At 37.6% G+C, this 14,944-nt stretch overlaps 1 protein-coding gene across 1 annotated transcript in view; it reads left to right on the top strand.

Annotated features, from left to right (window-relative positions):
• exd3 (exonuclease 3'-5' domain containing 3) overlaps positions 1-11,942 on the top strand; it is a 51,622-nt gene extending 39,680 nt beyond the window's left edge. The window contains exons 20-21 of the mRNA XM_014003886.1: positions 10,593-10,659; positions 10,767-11,942. Of these exons, the coding sequence (XP_013859340.1) occupies positions 10,593-10,659; positions 10,767-11,137 (438 nt within the window). The 3' untranslated portion in view covers positions 11,138-11,942. The remainder of the gene's footprint in view (positions 1-10,592; positions 10,660-10,766) is intronic.
• The last annotated feature ends 3,002 nt before the right edge of the window (positions 11,943-14,944 follow it).

Raw genomic sequence — 14,944 nt, 5'->3', positions numbered from 1 at the left:
CATAAATTCAACATACAACAAAAAAACAAATCAAATTAAATGAAAGGTAGCAGAAGAAGAAAAGAATCTTATGATTTCTGCCCCTTTTTCTTAAATTAATTCAATCAAAAAAATCTTCAAATTACAACGTACCCAAAAAAAAAGAAAGAAAAAACAATAAAGGTTTAATTCCTTCTCGAGTAACAATTCATGCATTATTCTCATTCATATTTCTCCAACAGATTTACCTTTATCATTTTCTTAAATATACRCATTGATCTGTCTTTTTTAACGTTATCCTCCAGATTATTCCATAATTTAATTCCCTGGACTGAAGTACTCCGTTCCTTCAAACTGGTWCTAATTTTAGGTTTGACAAACATTCCAATCCCCTTCAAATTGTAACAACTTACTCTTTTAACAAAATGTAATTGGATGTTTGAAGGTAATGTATTTTTAAATATCCTAAATTACTCATTGCAGTGTATACATCCAAAAGGGTTTCCAGTTTATTATTTTTTAAAATTCATCTTCCGTGTACACATCTTCAAATTCTAACTAATTTCCATGAGCTGTCTAAAATGTTATAGTGTGACATGGCCTTTCCATTTTACAGTTCTCTCTCTCACACTTTGGCATGATTTGGTGGTGTTCCACTCTTGAGCATTGACACATGTCACTGTCAAAAAAAAAAAAAACTTGTGGGAGAGTCATATCTCCTCTGTTCTCTCACAGCAGCCCTCATTGTCAATATTTACAGTCCTGGATGAATCACTCTGCATTACAATAACATTCCCTGCGTGCCTGTGCATCAGGAAGAGATAAAAAAAGGAAAAGGGGTGAAAAAGAGGGCTGGAACTGTGAAATATGCGGCAGCAATGATAAACGTTGAGCAAAGGAATCTGCTGGTGGCTCTCCCATGACGAGGCATGTGCACACAGAGCGAGCTGAGGTTGATAGATTCAGTGGGTGGAATTTCAGTTGTGTGTGGGTGTAGTGACAGTTTGAGAAGTGTTAGCGCATGTCTATGAAAGCTGTGGATGTTGTAATGACGGGTTGATAGGCTGAAGTGAAAGCGTGGGAAATTTTTAGTGTATTTACTGTGTGTAGGCATGTGAAAAGTCCCATTGTATAGATCATTTGGTGCACTCGCACAGCTTCAGAAAATGAGAGAAATGCCAGCTGACTGTCTCATGGCTGCTCTATATTTGAATCAGTCATCTTTATTTTCAGTTTGACTGCACCACGAAACCATGCGTGTGCAACAAGCAAAGAAACGCAGTCCGATAAATAAAAATCAAACATTTGGCATTTAGCTTATTGTATTTACTCTTTCCCATCAAGAAAAATAGCATTTTTTTAAATATCATACTATGTTCCTTTGAAGAAGKGCCATATTTTCGTTTAAAACATTTCTGCTCAGTTAAAATAAAAACATAAAAATGAATCAAAATAAAGTATTTAAAGTRGAATAATTTTTGTTTGGTTGGTGTTTGTTCTATCTGTAAAATTTTCAAAGCAAATTTTCAGTTCAGACCAGTTAATGGTTTAATCTATTTTCTTAAAAGAGCTGCTTTTACTCCACTTGAAATATATTTCCCAGTGAGCGGCATTGTCAACAGACCTTTTCAGCCCGGGTTTCCTGAGCTGTTTAGTTTAAAGCAGCCTCGGCTATCTGGCGTCTCATGAAGAGAAAAAAGAAGTACTTTGGGAAGGGAAGAAAGACAGAGGTTAGAGGTGAGGGACGACCAGAGAAAGGAAACTGAAGAAAACACTGGGAGGGGGGTAGATTGAGCTTTACGAAAGACACATAGAAGAGAGAAGACAAAGGTTCGACTGGAGATTGAGCGAGCGTTAGAAGTTGAGGTTGAAGGCTGAGTTTGTAAAAAAAAAAAAAAAAAAACAGAATGAACTGACTGTGTCCAGTCAAGGGAAAGCAATAGTTCTTTTTGTGTCATGAGCAGACTGTTATCTACCAGGATCTGGACCATTATCTTCTTCATTACCCTTGGTGGACTGGGAGGGCAGACAGAAGGGGAGAAATACGCAGAGGTGAAAATTGTGGTAAAACAAACATTTAAAAAGTTAGGGAGGTAGGAGATAATAAAAGTTAAAAATGTTAAAATATTTCACTTCATAGTGTTATAANGTGTTATAAAACATGAAAATGCCCCTGTCTTTTGTGACAACTAATGATTCACTGATTGTAAATAAATTCTCAGGAAAGAAATACATATTTAGTAAAGTTTGTTCATCTTAACATTACTATATCCTCTTTTTATAAACTAATATAAGGATATACTTATGCKAGTTCAAAGGTAGAATACTAGCCTGGTAAAAACCTGCCCCTTGTCCTACGCTTTGCTTTGTGAAAGGAAACTAGAATTGAGCAGAACTGCGTAGGAAGGCAAGGGCCAGGCTAGTAGAATACACAACATCAATACACATTTAGAGATGTTTATTTTGAAAAGGATAAATCCATTACAATGCATGAACAATAAAGTGAGGAATGTTAAGACATGGATGTTGTAAATTTCTTTAAAAAAAATACTGATTTCATGTCATAAACCATTGACACTACATCCCTCTTAGTATATTTTTTATAATAAATATTTAAATGTGAATAAACTGAAACATAGGTTTGGTTGAATAGCTGATTATTAGGTTTTAAAATCAACAGATGAAACAAACAAAACAACAAATATAGTATCTGAGGAAAAAAACTCTGAGAAGTGGTTACTATTCTTTAAACACAAAGCAAGTTTCACATCTATTCTTCCACTCAGACCCTAATCTAATCTGGTGAGGACAATGTTGCATTTTCACACTTGTAACGTACAACAGGGAGTGTTTGTGTGACTTATGCTCTGGTACTGTCAAAAAGTGTGATGTAAGAAAAGTCTACTGGAAGATATAGTATAAATGAATGTTTTTGTTTCGAATATATAAAAAAGGAAGCAGCCTGCAGCTTATGAGCATGACTCATTTTGCATTAATTCAAATAATTTGTGTATTTAAATGTAAAAAGTGGAAAATGAGATTAAAGTTACATTTGTGTTCTCAAATGTCCTTCAACATCTACTTTAGATTTTTAATAAAAGCCAGATAAATATTTTACACATCTTCAGGCGAAAACATTGACTTCTACCATTCTCCTTTCGGTAGTGGGAGATAATAAAATGACTAAAATGTAAAATATTTATCACAACTGACTTAAAAATGTGTTATGCATATTGCATAAACGCAGAGAGCTCAAGCTCAGAAGAACAACTGACAATTATGTTCTGKTTTTTATTACTGAGAGCAGCTGGAAAGACGTACCATACCTTTAATTTGCCCTTCATTCAAGTGGAATGAGTGAGGAGAGCATGAGTCAGCAACGGGTGTGCTGTTTTGTAAGAGCTGCATGTAAGTTTTTCATTTTTCAAACGCCTGATCGACACGTGTATRTGCGTGAGTAGAGGAGCGGCAGAGGAAGGTGTGTRTATGTGTGTGTGATGTCAAGCCCAGACAGGCTTAGCTGTGGTCCAAGTTTGCTGTCAGGTGTTAGTGGTTAGTTAACAGAGTTGGTAATTACCTCAGACTGTCGGGCTGAGATGCTGGCCAGATACCCTCAGGATGCTGTGGGAAAGTACATTCATTTAGTAATGACTTTGTCTCCTTCGTGTTTCAACACAAGCTGACAAATAATCCCATGGAATGCCAACTTAAAAGTTTATGATTTATACTAAATAAAGTATTTTACCTGCTTTCAGCATGAAAGTGTTTTTCACGTTGACATGTCATTGACCTTTAAAGTAGATCATGTTTTTAAATCCTTCTTTTTCACATTTAAATCCTTCAGTTGGGGTCCAAATAAAGTGGAACTTCAATGCTTTGGTCTGAATTTCTTCTTATTGTAACTCCACAAGCCCCTCTTTCACCCCTTTTCTGAGGTGTGTCTTAGATTAACTCGTTTTGAGGCTGTGTCTTTAAATCCAACCGAGGCGCTTCATACCTCGCCCCCTTGCAGCTCCCAGTGTAGTTTGATAGAAGGGTGTTACCATCTATTATCTGTCTCCATGAGGTTTAAATTCAGTTGAAATACCGATAAGTCTTTCTCAGAAATATTAAGCATTACACAACAAAATGCATTTAGCAGCTAAAATAGTGGATTTTGCCTGAAATGTCCCCTTTTAAGAAATAGTTCAGATCTTTTGGATTCTGTGGAAATGTTAATGATTACCTCTTGAAAACAGCTCTTTAGATGACCTCACTTTATGGAGTTATAATTTAATTTTGACCAGATTAATGAGCGAAAGACTAGTCTGAGTGGGGCCGAGGTCGAAGTGGATTGTCTTAAAACACCATTCTCAAAACATTAATCAAAATTTCAATATAGCATATTGTCCGGACTAGTTTAAGTATTTCTTACTTCCAGTTACTTTTTAATATAAGTTTGGAAAAATTACTCATACCTCTTTCCCACAAACAGTACTTTTAAAAACAGTGTGGGAGAACAGAGCATGTGAATACTTTTTCCAACTACCTGATCCTTACTCATCATTTTCCCCAAAGTGCAGAACAAAATACTTCCTCACGTCATTTCACTTGCACTCGCCTTGTTCACACGGTCTGTTCCAGGTGGGAATGTTCCAGTTTTGTTGCATTTTACCTTTTTGTTTGTACTGTACAGAGCTAAAATAGGGGTTATAGTTGATTTCTCTTTGACCTGGCAGAGTTGTTTCTTTTTTGTTTTTTCACTTACACAACCAGGTCTGACCTGAAGAAACTTTGGGACATTAAGTTTGGTTGAGGGTTYTTTAGAAACTTAAATTGTGATGTAGACCCTGTGTGTGTGTGTGTTTGTTTATCCACCACAGGCCAAAGATGTCTGATCAGATTGAGCATCTCAAACACAGGTTTATTAAACTTTTCCTGAACCACGTTTGTCATCTATCTAGGCACATTATCCTGCTGAAAGGGGCCATTGCTGTCAAGGAATAATATTTCTATGAAGAGGGTTGCTCCCTCAGCAACACTGTGTCAAACTACAACATCTACTTAGATGCCAGGAATCGTTTCCTTGCATAACATTGCACAAAGCATCACATTGCACCTGCTGGTGGTAGTCATAATGTTATGGCAGATTCATGTGATCGTGTCAAGGGGAGCTGGCTAAATGTAAAAAATGTAAAATATATTTTTCAAAGTAGTTTTTTTAAGTGTTTTCCTGTGCTTTCCTGAAGTGCAGTTGTATTAAAAAAAGGTTTTATTCTTTAAACCGCAGCTTCTTTCTTTGGTTAGTTGCTTAACCTTTACCTGAACCTGAAATTTGCATAGAYGCAGACAAAAGGCATTTTCACAGGGCTTCTAGATTCGGTTCTTGCTCCCCTCTCGCACTTCTCTCCAGTTCCCACGCTGCCCTTTACCTGACTTACCACAATTTGAATCCGTTTACCGGAGCCCAACTGGCTGCTTCAAACACGTGACCCAAAAAAAAGCGCCGCCTTGTGAGATTGGTCTTGGATTTTCCCATGGGAGCAGCCTACAGTGCACTGACTCAGTGCAATTTGTGCGTGTGTGTTCGAGCACGTTGGGGGGGGGATAACCCATCCCCCTCCTTTTCCTACCTCCTCCTTCTACTCCCCGCATCCCTTCTCCTCTTTTTCCACCACCTCCCATCCTTTGAGACACAGTATCACTCATTAGACAGCTTTTGTTGTCGCTGCGAGAAGCGTTCAGTGTCAGCTCGGGAAGAAGCCTTTAAATAAAAACGCTGACAGAACAAACAAACAGTGAGACGATTTTACACCTGATTCTTTTACAAAAAGTTAAATGTTTTATTTTTTAAATTTCATTTATGTATTTGTGTATTTATTGGTGTAGTTTATGAACGTTCTGACCACATAACATTCATTAAACTAGAAAAATTTCCTTTTCTGTTCAACTTCAGTGTGCATTCTGAGAATCAAATGACTACGCCAAGATTAGAAGTYAAATAAGTTGTAGCTAAAATGAGCAAAACAGAAGCTTAAAGCTAAAGTTGGACACAAGTGCCTTTTGGAATATAAAAATCACAGTGGATTTAACGTGCACAGAATTATCATGTAATCAAGCAACTATTTCACAATCAACATGTGGAAATCTCTAACGTTTCCAGAGGTGGTTCACATGTAAACAGGGACTATGGTTTCACATCCTAGTCCAGACGGTGACAAAACTGTCCTGTTGGTTGCCTGTTTAAAAGAAATATAGTTAGATTTTTGGGTCAGATTTGTAATTGAGAACATGTTATCTGCACAGCTGCAGAATCCTGGGCTACACATGGTTAAAATAAAACTAGCAAATCTTTACTGACTGGTACAAATAACCAAAATTACCAGGATGGTGGAGCAAAACTAGAAAATTAGTAATGATGGTCTCAGTGTTCAAGGCTGACTCTAGCTCATCATCACATACCAGATTAAATTATTTAGTTTTTTTATTGTTTTTATATTCATGAACCAATTGTCCAGATAAAATAGTTAAGACATATGAACATTTGAAACAAAATACCAGAAGTCGACCTCATACCTGCCAACATCTGCTGGCAGCAACGAGGAACACCTGTTCATGTTAATGAGCWGCTGTGGAGTGAAGCAGTTCTAGGGGGGTCCCAGGTATACTCCCCCAGAAAATTTTGTAAATGATCCTCTCAAAACTCTGCATTTTGCATCCATTTAAAGAGCATTTTATTAAATTCTTGGGATTAATAAAACRTTAACGGGATCCATGATTAGTTGTAACATTAGACTTTATTTAATAAACATATATTTTAACTGTAAAATAAAGACTGTAAAAATACTGTAGGATGTTTTATCATTTTTAAACTAAAAGTTTAAAAATATTTTACATGGACAAAGCCATTTTATTTACACACAAAGCATTCTGGGTAAATGATGACATGGATAGGTCCTTGGTGCGAGGCTGCTAGCGAGCTATATCCACCCTGAAGGTTAATCTTGGACAAAATCTGATGATCGACTCTTTTAAATGAAACCAGAGAGCATTGACAGAGAGGAGAAGGTAGAAATGACTCAGCCTGTAACTGAAAATATAGATGGACGAAAACAGAGCTGCTTCATGGAAGAAGAACCTCAGCTTAGCCTGTTAGCTTTAGCGTTAGCTCCAACGCTATCACCATATATATGTATTAGCTCAGAGCTACACATTCTCCTCTCGTCACTGAGGTCCTCCATCCACATGACAGAGAGGAGAACGCAAAAATGACTCCTGAAAATATGGATGGAGGACCTCAGTTTAGCTTGTTTGTCGTGCTAGCACTGAGCTAATACATTTAAGGCAATATAGCATTGGTGCTAGCGCAGAGGCTAACAGGCTAAGCTGAGGTTCTTCTTCCATGAAGCAGCTCTGTTGTCCTCCATCTATATTTTCAGTTACAGGCTGAGTCATTTCTACCTTCTCCTCTCTGTCAACGCTCTCTGGTTTCATTTAAAAGAGTCGATCATCAGATATTGTCCAAGATTAACCTTCAGGGTGGATATAGCTCGCTAGCAGCCTCGCACCAAGGACCAATCCACGTCATCATTTAACCAAAATGCTTTGTGGGTAAATAAAATTTCTCCATCCGTGTTAAAATATATTTTTAAAAATTTACAAAACTAAACAGCTTACAGTATTTTTACAGTTTTTATTTTACAGTTAAAATATATGTTTATCAAATAAAGTCTAATGTTACAACTAATCTTGGATCCCTTTAAATAAAGGTAGAACACTGAAAACCAGACTTAAACCTGAACTATACCTGAGATCATTACTGAAACTACCATTATCCTTATTTTGTTTTCTATTTACACAGTGAGCACCATAGTTAGTCTTGACTGCATCCAATTATATTTTTATCATGAAATATCCTCTGCACCATATAACACCTCATGTAGTAACAAAGCAGCTGAGAAACCCACAGAACAGAATTATTGATTTATAAACTTTAGTAATTAGTGAATATTCTGCAGATGAAATCTACTGTACTGTACAACTGGCTGGCTCTGTATGAAACAGAAGAGACGTTCACCTGGAGCACAGGTGTTCAAAACAAAACATAGCAGCTTCATGCTTGGAAACTCCTCTACCTAAGTAGTGCTGTGAAATAAAAAAACACAGTTCACAAACATGTTTTATCTTTTTAATAATCTGTAATTTGTTATTTGTTTGAATGAGACTCACCGGACTTCTAGCTGACTTATTCTCTGCAAGGTATTTGTGGCGTCGTTGCTGTTTTTGAAAAATGATTTTGGTCCAAGTTGCGTATTTGAGTTGAGGTGTGTGTTTGTGTGTCTGCCTGTCTGTGCCTTTAGCCTTGAGAGTTCAGAGCAGGTTGTGGCACGCTCAAATCTGGGAAAACTTTGAGCCGAGCAAATAGCTCACCTGTTTTTCTGGCCGTCGCCGCAGTCAGACGCGCGAGCCGTGTGCACGCACACGATTTCTATCTCGCTGCTGTGCAGAGAAGTTGTCAAGTGTTTTGTCTGTCAGGTTGAGTTTTTGTGCGTTTGATGTAAGACTGATAAGAAAAATGTGGCTGAACTGAGGGAGAAATGAAAGACAAGACACCCCTGCTATTCCCACAGCTCCACAGTCTGCTGCAGCGTTCTCATGTCCTGACCCCAGTCACCGCAGAGGTAAACACTACTCTGCATGTACACACACACAGGAGACGACCTGCTTTGTCTTAGGTGGGTGTAGGCTTCAGACTTGCTCCTGGTTCATGTTTTTTTCCCAGGTAAAGAGTGACAAGGCTTAAGTGAGCTGGTTCAGGATCTTTTCTCGTGAGCGGAGTTTGATTTACAGCCCGCTTAAGGAATGCTGTTTACTGGGTGGAGCACAGGTCTGTTGACAAGGCTTTTAGCACTCAAGTGCTGTCAGGATGGCTTATAGACAAGTGCGTGTTCATGTTAGGGGCCGGCAGGCAAGAGGTCACTAATGTCCCACCAGAGAGACCATTACCGCAGAGGAGGACGGGACAACAAGTATGTGTGAAAATGACTGAGGCGTAAAAGGCTGTTTTCACTCACACTCTCACACCCAGACTGGATCTGTGAGGAACATCTATGCCTCCTTCACACCAAAGCAGCAGCGCAGGGAAAATGTCATTGCTCAAGTTGTGAATGGGTCAGCACAAGTGAACGGACTCTTTAAGCCTGTTTTTGATTGGTTGAACACAAGTCTGTACGCCTTTTTTCTATTTTTTATTAAGAAAAGACAAACTTGCTGATAAAATCTTTCCCAGAAAATTTGTTCCAGCTCACTGAAAGTCTGTGCTTTGAGAATAAAATGAGCCACTGAAGTGGAGAGTTTTATATTATTTTTATAACCAATTACTAGAAAAATGTTAAAACCTTTTCTGTGAAGTTAAATTGCTTAAATTTTGAAATAAAAGCTCTGTCATTTCAAAATAAGACCAATAAATCTGTTTAATAATTGGTCTTATTTTGAAATGACAGAATTTTGATTTCTTCTAGGATTTTTTTTTGTATGCCTGTATTTAGTCTACAATTTTTTTTTAATGTGTATAGTTAAAAGAAACTAGTTCAGTATTATTTAAAAACTGAAATACTACTATTTTTGGAATATTTCTGTGTAATTTCTCAAGCATTGCTCTAAGTGTCTGTTAATATTTTTTTTCTGAAAGATAAAATATTGAAAAATACTTTTTTAACTAAATGAAGTTTAAAAGAATTAATATGAATAAAATAGGTCAAATAGTACAAGACAGAAGCATAAATGTGCCAGGAAAGTAAAAGGAACTAGTATTATTTTTCTGCCAATTTTATGCTTGAATGTAGAAATAAAAAACATATCCTTAAAATGTTCTGGTCGTATTAGATTTTAGAGGTGCCCAAAGTGGGGCCCCTGGGCCAAAATTGGCCCACCAAGCCATTTAATTTGGCCCACTAGCAGTTGTCGTGGCTGCTAGGTTGTAATCTCCTGTTTTATGTAGAAACATTATATCCCCACTTTGTCATTCATTGGTCCAACTGTAGTGCAGATAGTCTTAAGTCATGGTATTACTTTATATTTGAATTACATAAAAATTAAACATAAAATAAAAGTAACTACATGACACATTTAGATTAGATTTAAGCACACATCTAGATTTGCACATTTCATAAGACCACAAAAACTCAAATTTTAATTTATGTCCCATGAGTCTTTGCTGCTCGAGTGTACGTCAGATATTCTGCAAACAGAATATCTGTTAGCTAACAAAAGAATAACAAACAAAAAAATGTGGGCCACCGCACTAGCTGCTAGCTTAGTTTTAAAAAATAAAACAACTTTACTTAACAAGTATTTTCATTTCATTTATTTTATTATTGCATTTGGACCTGCAGCCCTCAGATCCATTTTAATTTTGGTCCTAAGAGAAAATGTTTGAGCGCCCCTTTTATAGACGAAGAAAACTCGTGTTTGGGGTGTTGTTTTTAATCTATTCCAAAATGAGATTAAAAGAAAGAATAACACAACTGTGGCGTCTCACCTTTTATAAGTCAACAATCTTTTAGTGTCTGCTGATTTTGTTTAAACTGCTTTCATCCAGTAAAGCTTTGTTAAAGTTTTTTTTCTTTGTTCAGGCATGTAACAGCGATCAGTACGTGGCGATCCCTCGAGCAGACATGGTCAGGATGCTGAAGGAGAAAGGTGTGTTGCTGTTTTGACGTTTGTGATGAGGATTTGTCTGCAAGCTTGGATCTGTAATCAGTGATCAATCCCGTAAAGAGTAAAGATGTTAATGTTTTTGTTCGCAGGGTTTTTGCAGGACAGCAGCGAGCAGACACACGAGGAACCCTGCCAACAGGAAGAGCAGCAGCTCGATGACACGCTGACCCCCGGCGTGACCCCTGACCCCCCCAGGTATGCCACTCAGTGTCGCTGGGCCTCCCTTTCAGGCCTGGACCGCGACACCCTGACCTTTCCCGGGGGGTCGCCCATCCAGCTGCACGCCGTGCCCCCCGCCCTGCTGCAGAGGATATCGCTGTTCTACGTCTGCACCAGATGTGGCAAGGTGTTCTGGGAAGGCTCGCACTTTGGCCGCGTGCTCTCCTTGTTTCAGGAGGTTTTGCACGTAACAGATGAGGACAGGAGCTCAGCTGCAGAGCCGTTCCCTCTGAGCCACTGACGGGTGTGGAGTTGTTACGCTTCACTCTGGAACAGCCACAAACCTTTCAGCAGTCAGAGAAATTCACTTTATTTGCACCACCTGTCAAGTTAAAAAGCACAGAAAGGTGTTAGTTTACCATTTTAGTTCGCAGTGACAAATTAGATGGATCTGTTTCTGTCTATATTTATGTTTTGGAATAATAAATATGGTCACGTTTATAAGGGTTTCCTATTTAGAGAGAGAAACCTGTTTGTCACAGTCCATCTGCTCATAAACAGAGAAAGCTGTTAACTCCAGGTCTGATGTTTGAGAACAGGCAGTTCTTTTTTTTTCTTTTTTTTTACCACATTCATATTTTCAAATCCTCAACATGTAAACCAAGAATTAGCCTCATCCGGCGTCTTTGTGTAGGTTAACAGCTCTACCTTTAGGTGCTGAGTGTCACTTTCAAACCCTTGTTTTGTTAGCAGATTCATTTTGTGGAAATGAAATGAGTTTATAAAAGTTCTAATTTGTTTATTTCAGTACAGGAATCTCAACCAACTGAGCTGCTCACAAATGTTCAAGTTTGCTTTGGCAGATGAACCAAAAATCTCTTTTTTGATGTTTAATGGTTTGAATTGGGCTCTTTTGAAATTTATAGTTAAATCTTAACGAAGTCTTTTTACTTGAATTGATTTGATCTGTGGTCATATCAAACAGATGTTTTTTTAAAGTTAAGATATGTAATTATATGTGTTTTTTTTTTTCTTTTCCTGTCGGCACATTTTAATGAGTTTCAATTTTTACCCAATGTGTTAATAAACAGACATTTCATTGTTGAGCTGAGAGAATTATTAAGTTGTTTTTCAGCAGATGTTCTTTAGACTTTTTGATGTTTCTCAAAGTCAGGGAGCAGATGGTTGCAGGACTGAGTGGACAGATTGAGATCATCGAAGCCACCCTGATGTCTGTCAGGTGTAACTTTAGCACCGAGGGTTTTTCTGTCCTCGGGCTGGAGGACCGGTCACGTCTCCAAACCGGCGCATTCCAACAGAACCCGCTTTCATTCTCTCAGACGTCTTCCTCCTCCGTTCGCTAATCCCACACTCAGTTTGTGTGTCTGCGGGGAATCTGGGGTCAGGCCTCAAAGAGATCCAACAATGAAATTTTCTAACAATTAAGAATTTTCTAGTGTTTTCCAGATAATTTTGTGGAGCAGAAGTCTACACTCGTAAAATGCAGGGATCTCTAACCGTAGCCAGATGTTCCCTCTTTTTTTTCTGAGTATCAAAAAAAAAAAAAATGCCACAATTCAGGAGCTTCTTACTGCGAATCTCTGAAGTAAATGAGTTTTTAGTTACTCAGTTTAAAGCACAACAGCTGCAGGAGGAGGTCTGAGAATCGGTGTCATTCGAGCCATACTTAGTCATTAAACTTTGAATTTTAGGTTTAACCAAAATATTCAACAACTAACAGAGAAAGTGTTATTATTAGACAGTTTTAGTTTCTCCTTCCTTTTTTCACACAGGTAAATAATGATGATTATAGCAATTATAATGAAATCATAGCAATTATGCAATAAGGTTGTTTTTATGTGTCGGGCACGCACAAATTGTACGTCATAAATAACCAAACGGAGGGTGTGAAAGTGTTTAATGAGTGTAATTAGAACTTCTTGGATCACTAAATTAACGAGCTGCAAACCGAACAGTTCGGTTGTTTTTACTACGACAAATTATGGGATAAAAGTTGCTCTTTGACGCACTCTTCATGCACTTGCATTCCTTTTCTTTTAAGAGCGTTAAAGTCATTGGTTGTTTGGAGGAAAATGTGTTCTTTAGGAATGAAGCAGCAGCAGAGGTGCACTGAATCGTTGTTTGGATAAATCAAGCAATTTKTTATAATTAAGGATAATTTATTTTCTCTTAAATGTAACTTTTGCGTTATTAAGCAGAACATTTATTGACCTTAATTTGGACCAGTTTTAGTTAAGTCCTTTTTCATAAATAATAGCTATAAAAAATCAAATGTTATTATATTTTAAAAAATGTCTTTGAGGCATTAATAACAGGAATTTGTATTTAAAGATCATGCACCCTTCAACATCGTAGGGTTTGTTTTTGTTTTATTTACTATTTTTTATGTCAAACCAACGCTCTTTAAAAACATTTAAACCTAAAATCACTACAACAGTTTTTAAACAAAATGTGTTTAAAGAGCTGTTGCTGATAAGGTTGATTTTAATACAAAATGTCTTTTTTGTGTTTGATTATTTATTTAATTTCTAATAGGACTCGGTTTTAACATGTCTTTAAGTGAAATGAGTCGTAAAAACAGTAAAACGAGCCAGAAAACATTTAGTCATTAACATTTATTTTCTAACTCAAGCAAAACTCTGAAGGATCAGTGATTTAATTTAAAGCAGTTAATAATATTAACATTTTAACCACTTTCAATGTGTTTTAATGAGGTTTGATTTGTGAAGAAAAATAAACAAAAGACTCAACACTTAAAAAAATAACAAGAGGAACTTTAACATTTTGAATTAATGTTAACATTTAAACATTAATGATGAGATTTTATAAAAAGTTTAGTATTTTTATAAGATTAATGTAAATATTCTGTCGTTTAAGGGATTAAATCAGGGATCACTGAGTGCAGCGCTGTAATTTGGGGGAAAACAAGCTGATAAACTGATTGACTGATTTTGGCAGCAGAAGAAAAAGGTGTGTGTGTGTGTGGGGGGGGGGGGGGTAACGTTGTAGAAAAGATGCCAAAACCCTCAAACCAGCTCTTTATTGCATCTGAAGTTCTCTCCTCTGATTAAGATTTACGACACTTTTCAGCCTGAAACCCAAACACAAACACTTGGCGTTCCACCGTGCACATTTGACCAACTTTCCCCTCTTAAATGTGTCTTTATGGGCTTTCTGAACGAAGTGAAAGCTCCCTGGTCCCGTCCGTGGTCCGGGTGGTCGCAGCTCTGCATCTCTGCAGAGCCTGAGCTCGGCGCTGCAGCACCGTGTTATTTGATCCACGCTTTTTCTTTGCTGGGAAGAAAAGCTCGCCTCTTTCCCACGCTCTGAGGACACGTGGTGCCCGGAATGAATTGGACTGAGAGGACCCTCCCTCCTGGTTACACGTCACCTCTCTCTCTCTCTCGCTCTCTCTCTCTCACACACACACACACACACGCATTTTTGCTTTCTGGCATGGATGTGGAAAGAAAAACAATATTGCAGAATAATATAAATAAAGAGTTCTTTTTTGTGTGTGTGACCACATTCATTCACTTTCTCTCCTCGTGTCACAGCCTGTGGGTTTACATATTTGGACTCTAATTCAGCTGCAAGCATTCCAAGCCTGGACTTGGACTGGTCTGTTTGACCCCGGACCGTCCCGGCTCCAGAGCCAAATCCCATTTGAGTGTTCTGAGCTGGTTCAGGTCTCTGTTTGCGGGGCTGCACGATTCCAGAACCAGACTTTGATAGAATAAAAGCCATCCAAAAGAAAAAAAWAGTGGCTCAAAGACTTCTTAATTTGCAAACTTGGGGTCAAAAGTTGACTATACATAATATATAAACGATAGAGAAAATTCACGATTCGGTTCAATGCTTTAGTCTCATGATTCAATATTTTTTCGATGCAAAATAGAGAAAATTCCATGCCCTTTTTAACTTGTAACTTATTTAAATTAATTGTGAACGTTTGTTTAACCTCAAAATGCAGTTTTTAATTTAAATGTTGCTGAAACAGCAAGTTTCTCAGTGGATCTGTGCTCGACAATGCAGCCTAGGTGGAGTAATCGAACACAGATCCACTGATCCTTTAACACAGAGCATC

The sequence above is a fragment of the Austrofundulus limnaeus genome, unplaced genomic scaffold (assembly GCF_001266775.1).
Source record: "Austrofundulus limnaeus strain Quisiro unplaced genomic scaffold, Austrofundulus_limnaeus-1.0 Scaffold20, whole genome shotgun sequence".
NCBI classification, from domain to species: Eukaryota; Metazoa; Chordata; class Actinopteri; order Cyprinodontiformes; family Rivulidae; genus Austrofundulus; species Austrofundulus limnaeus.
The sequence above is the reverse complement of the archived record's forward strand: the minus strand, read 5'-3'. Positions and strand labels throughout refer to the sequence as shown.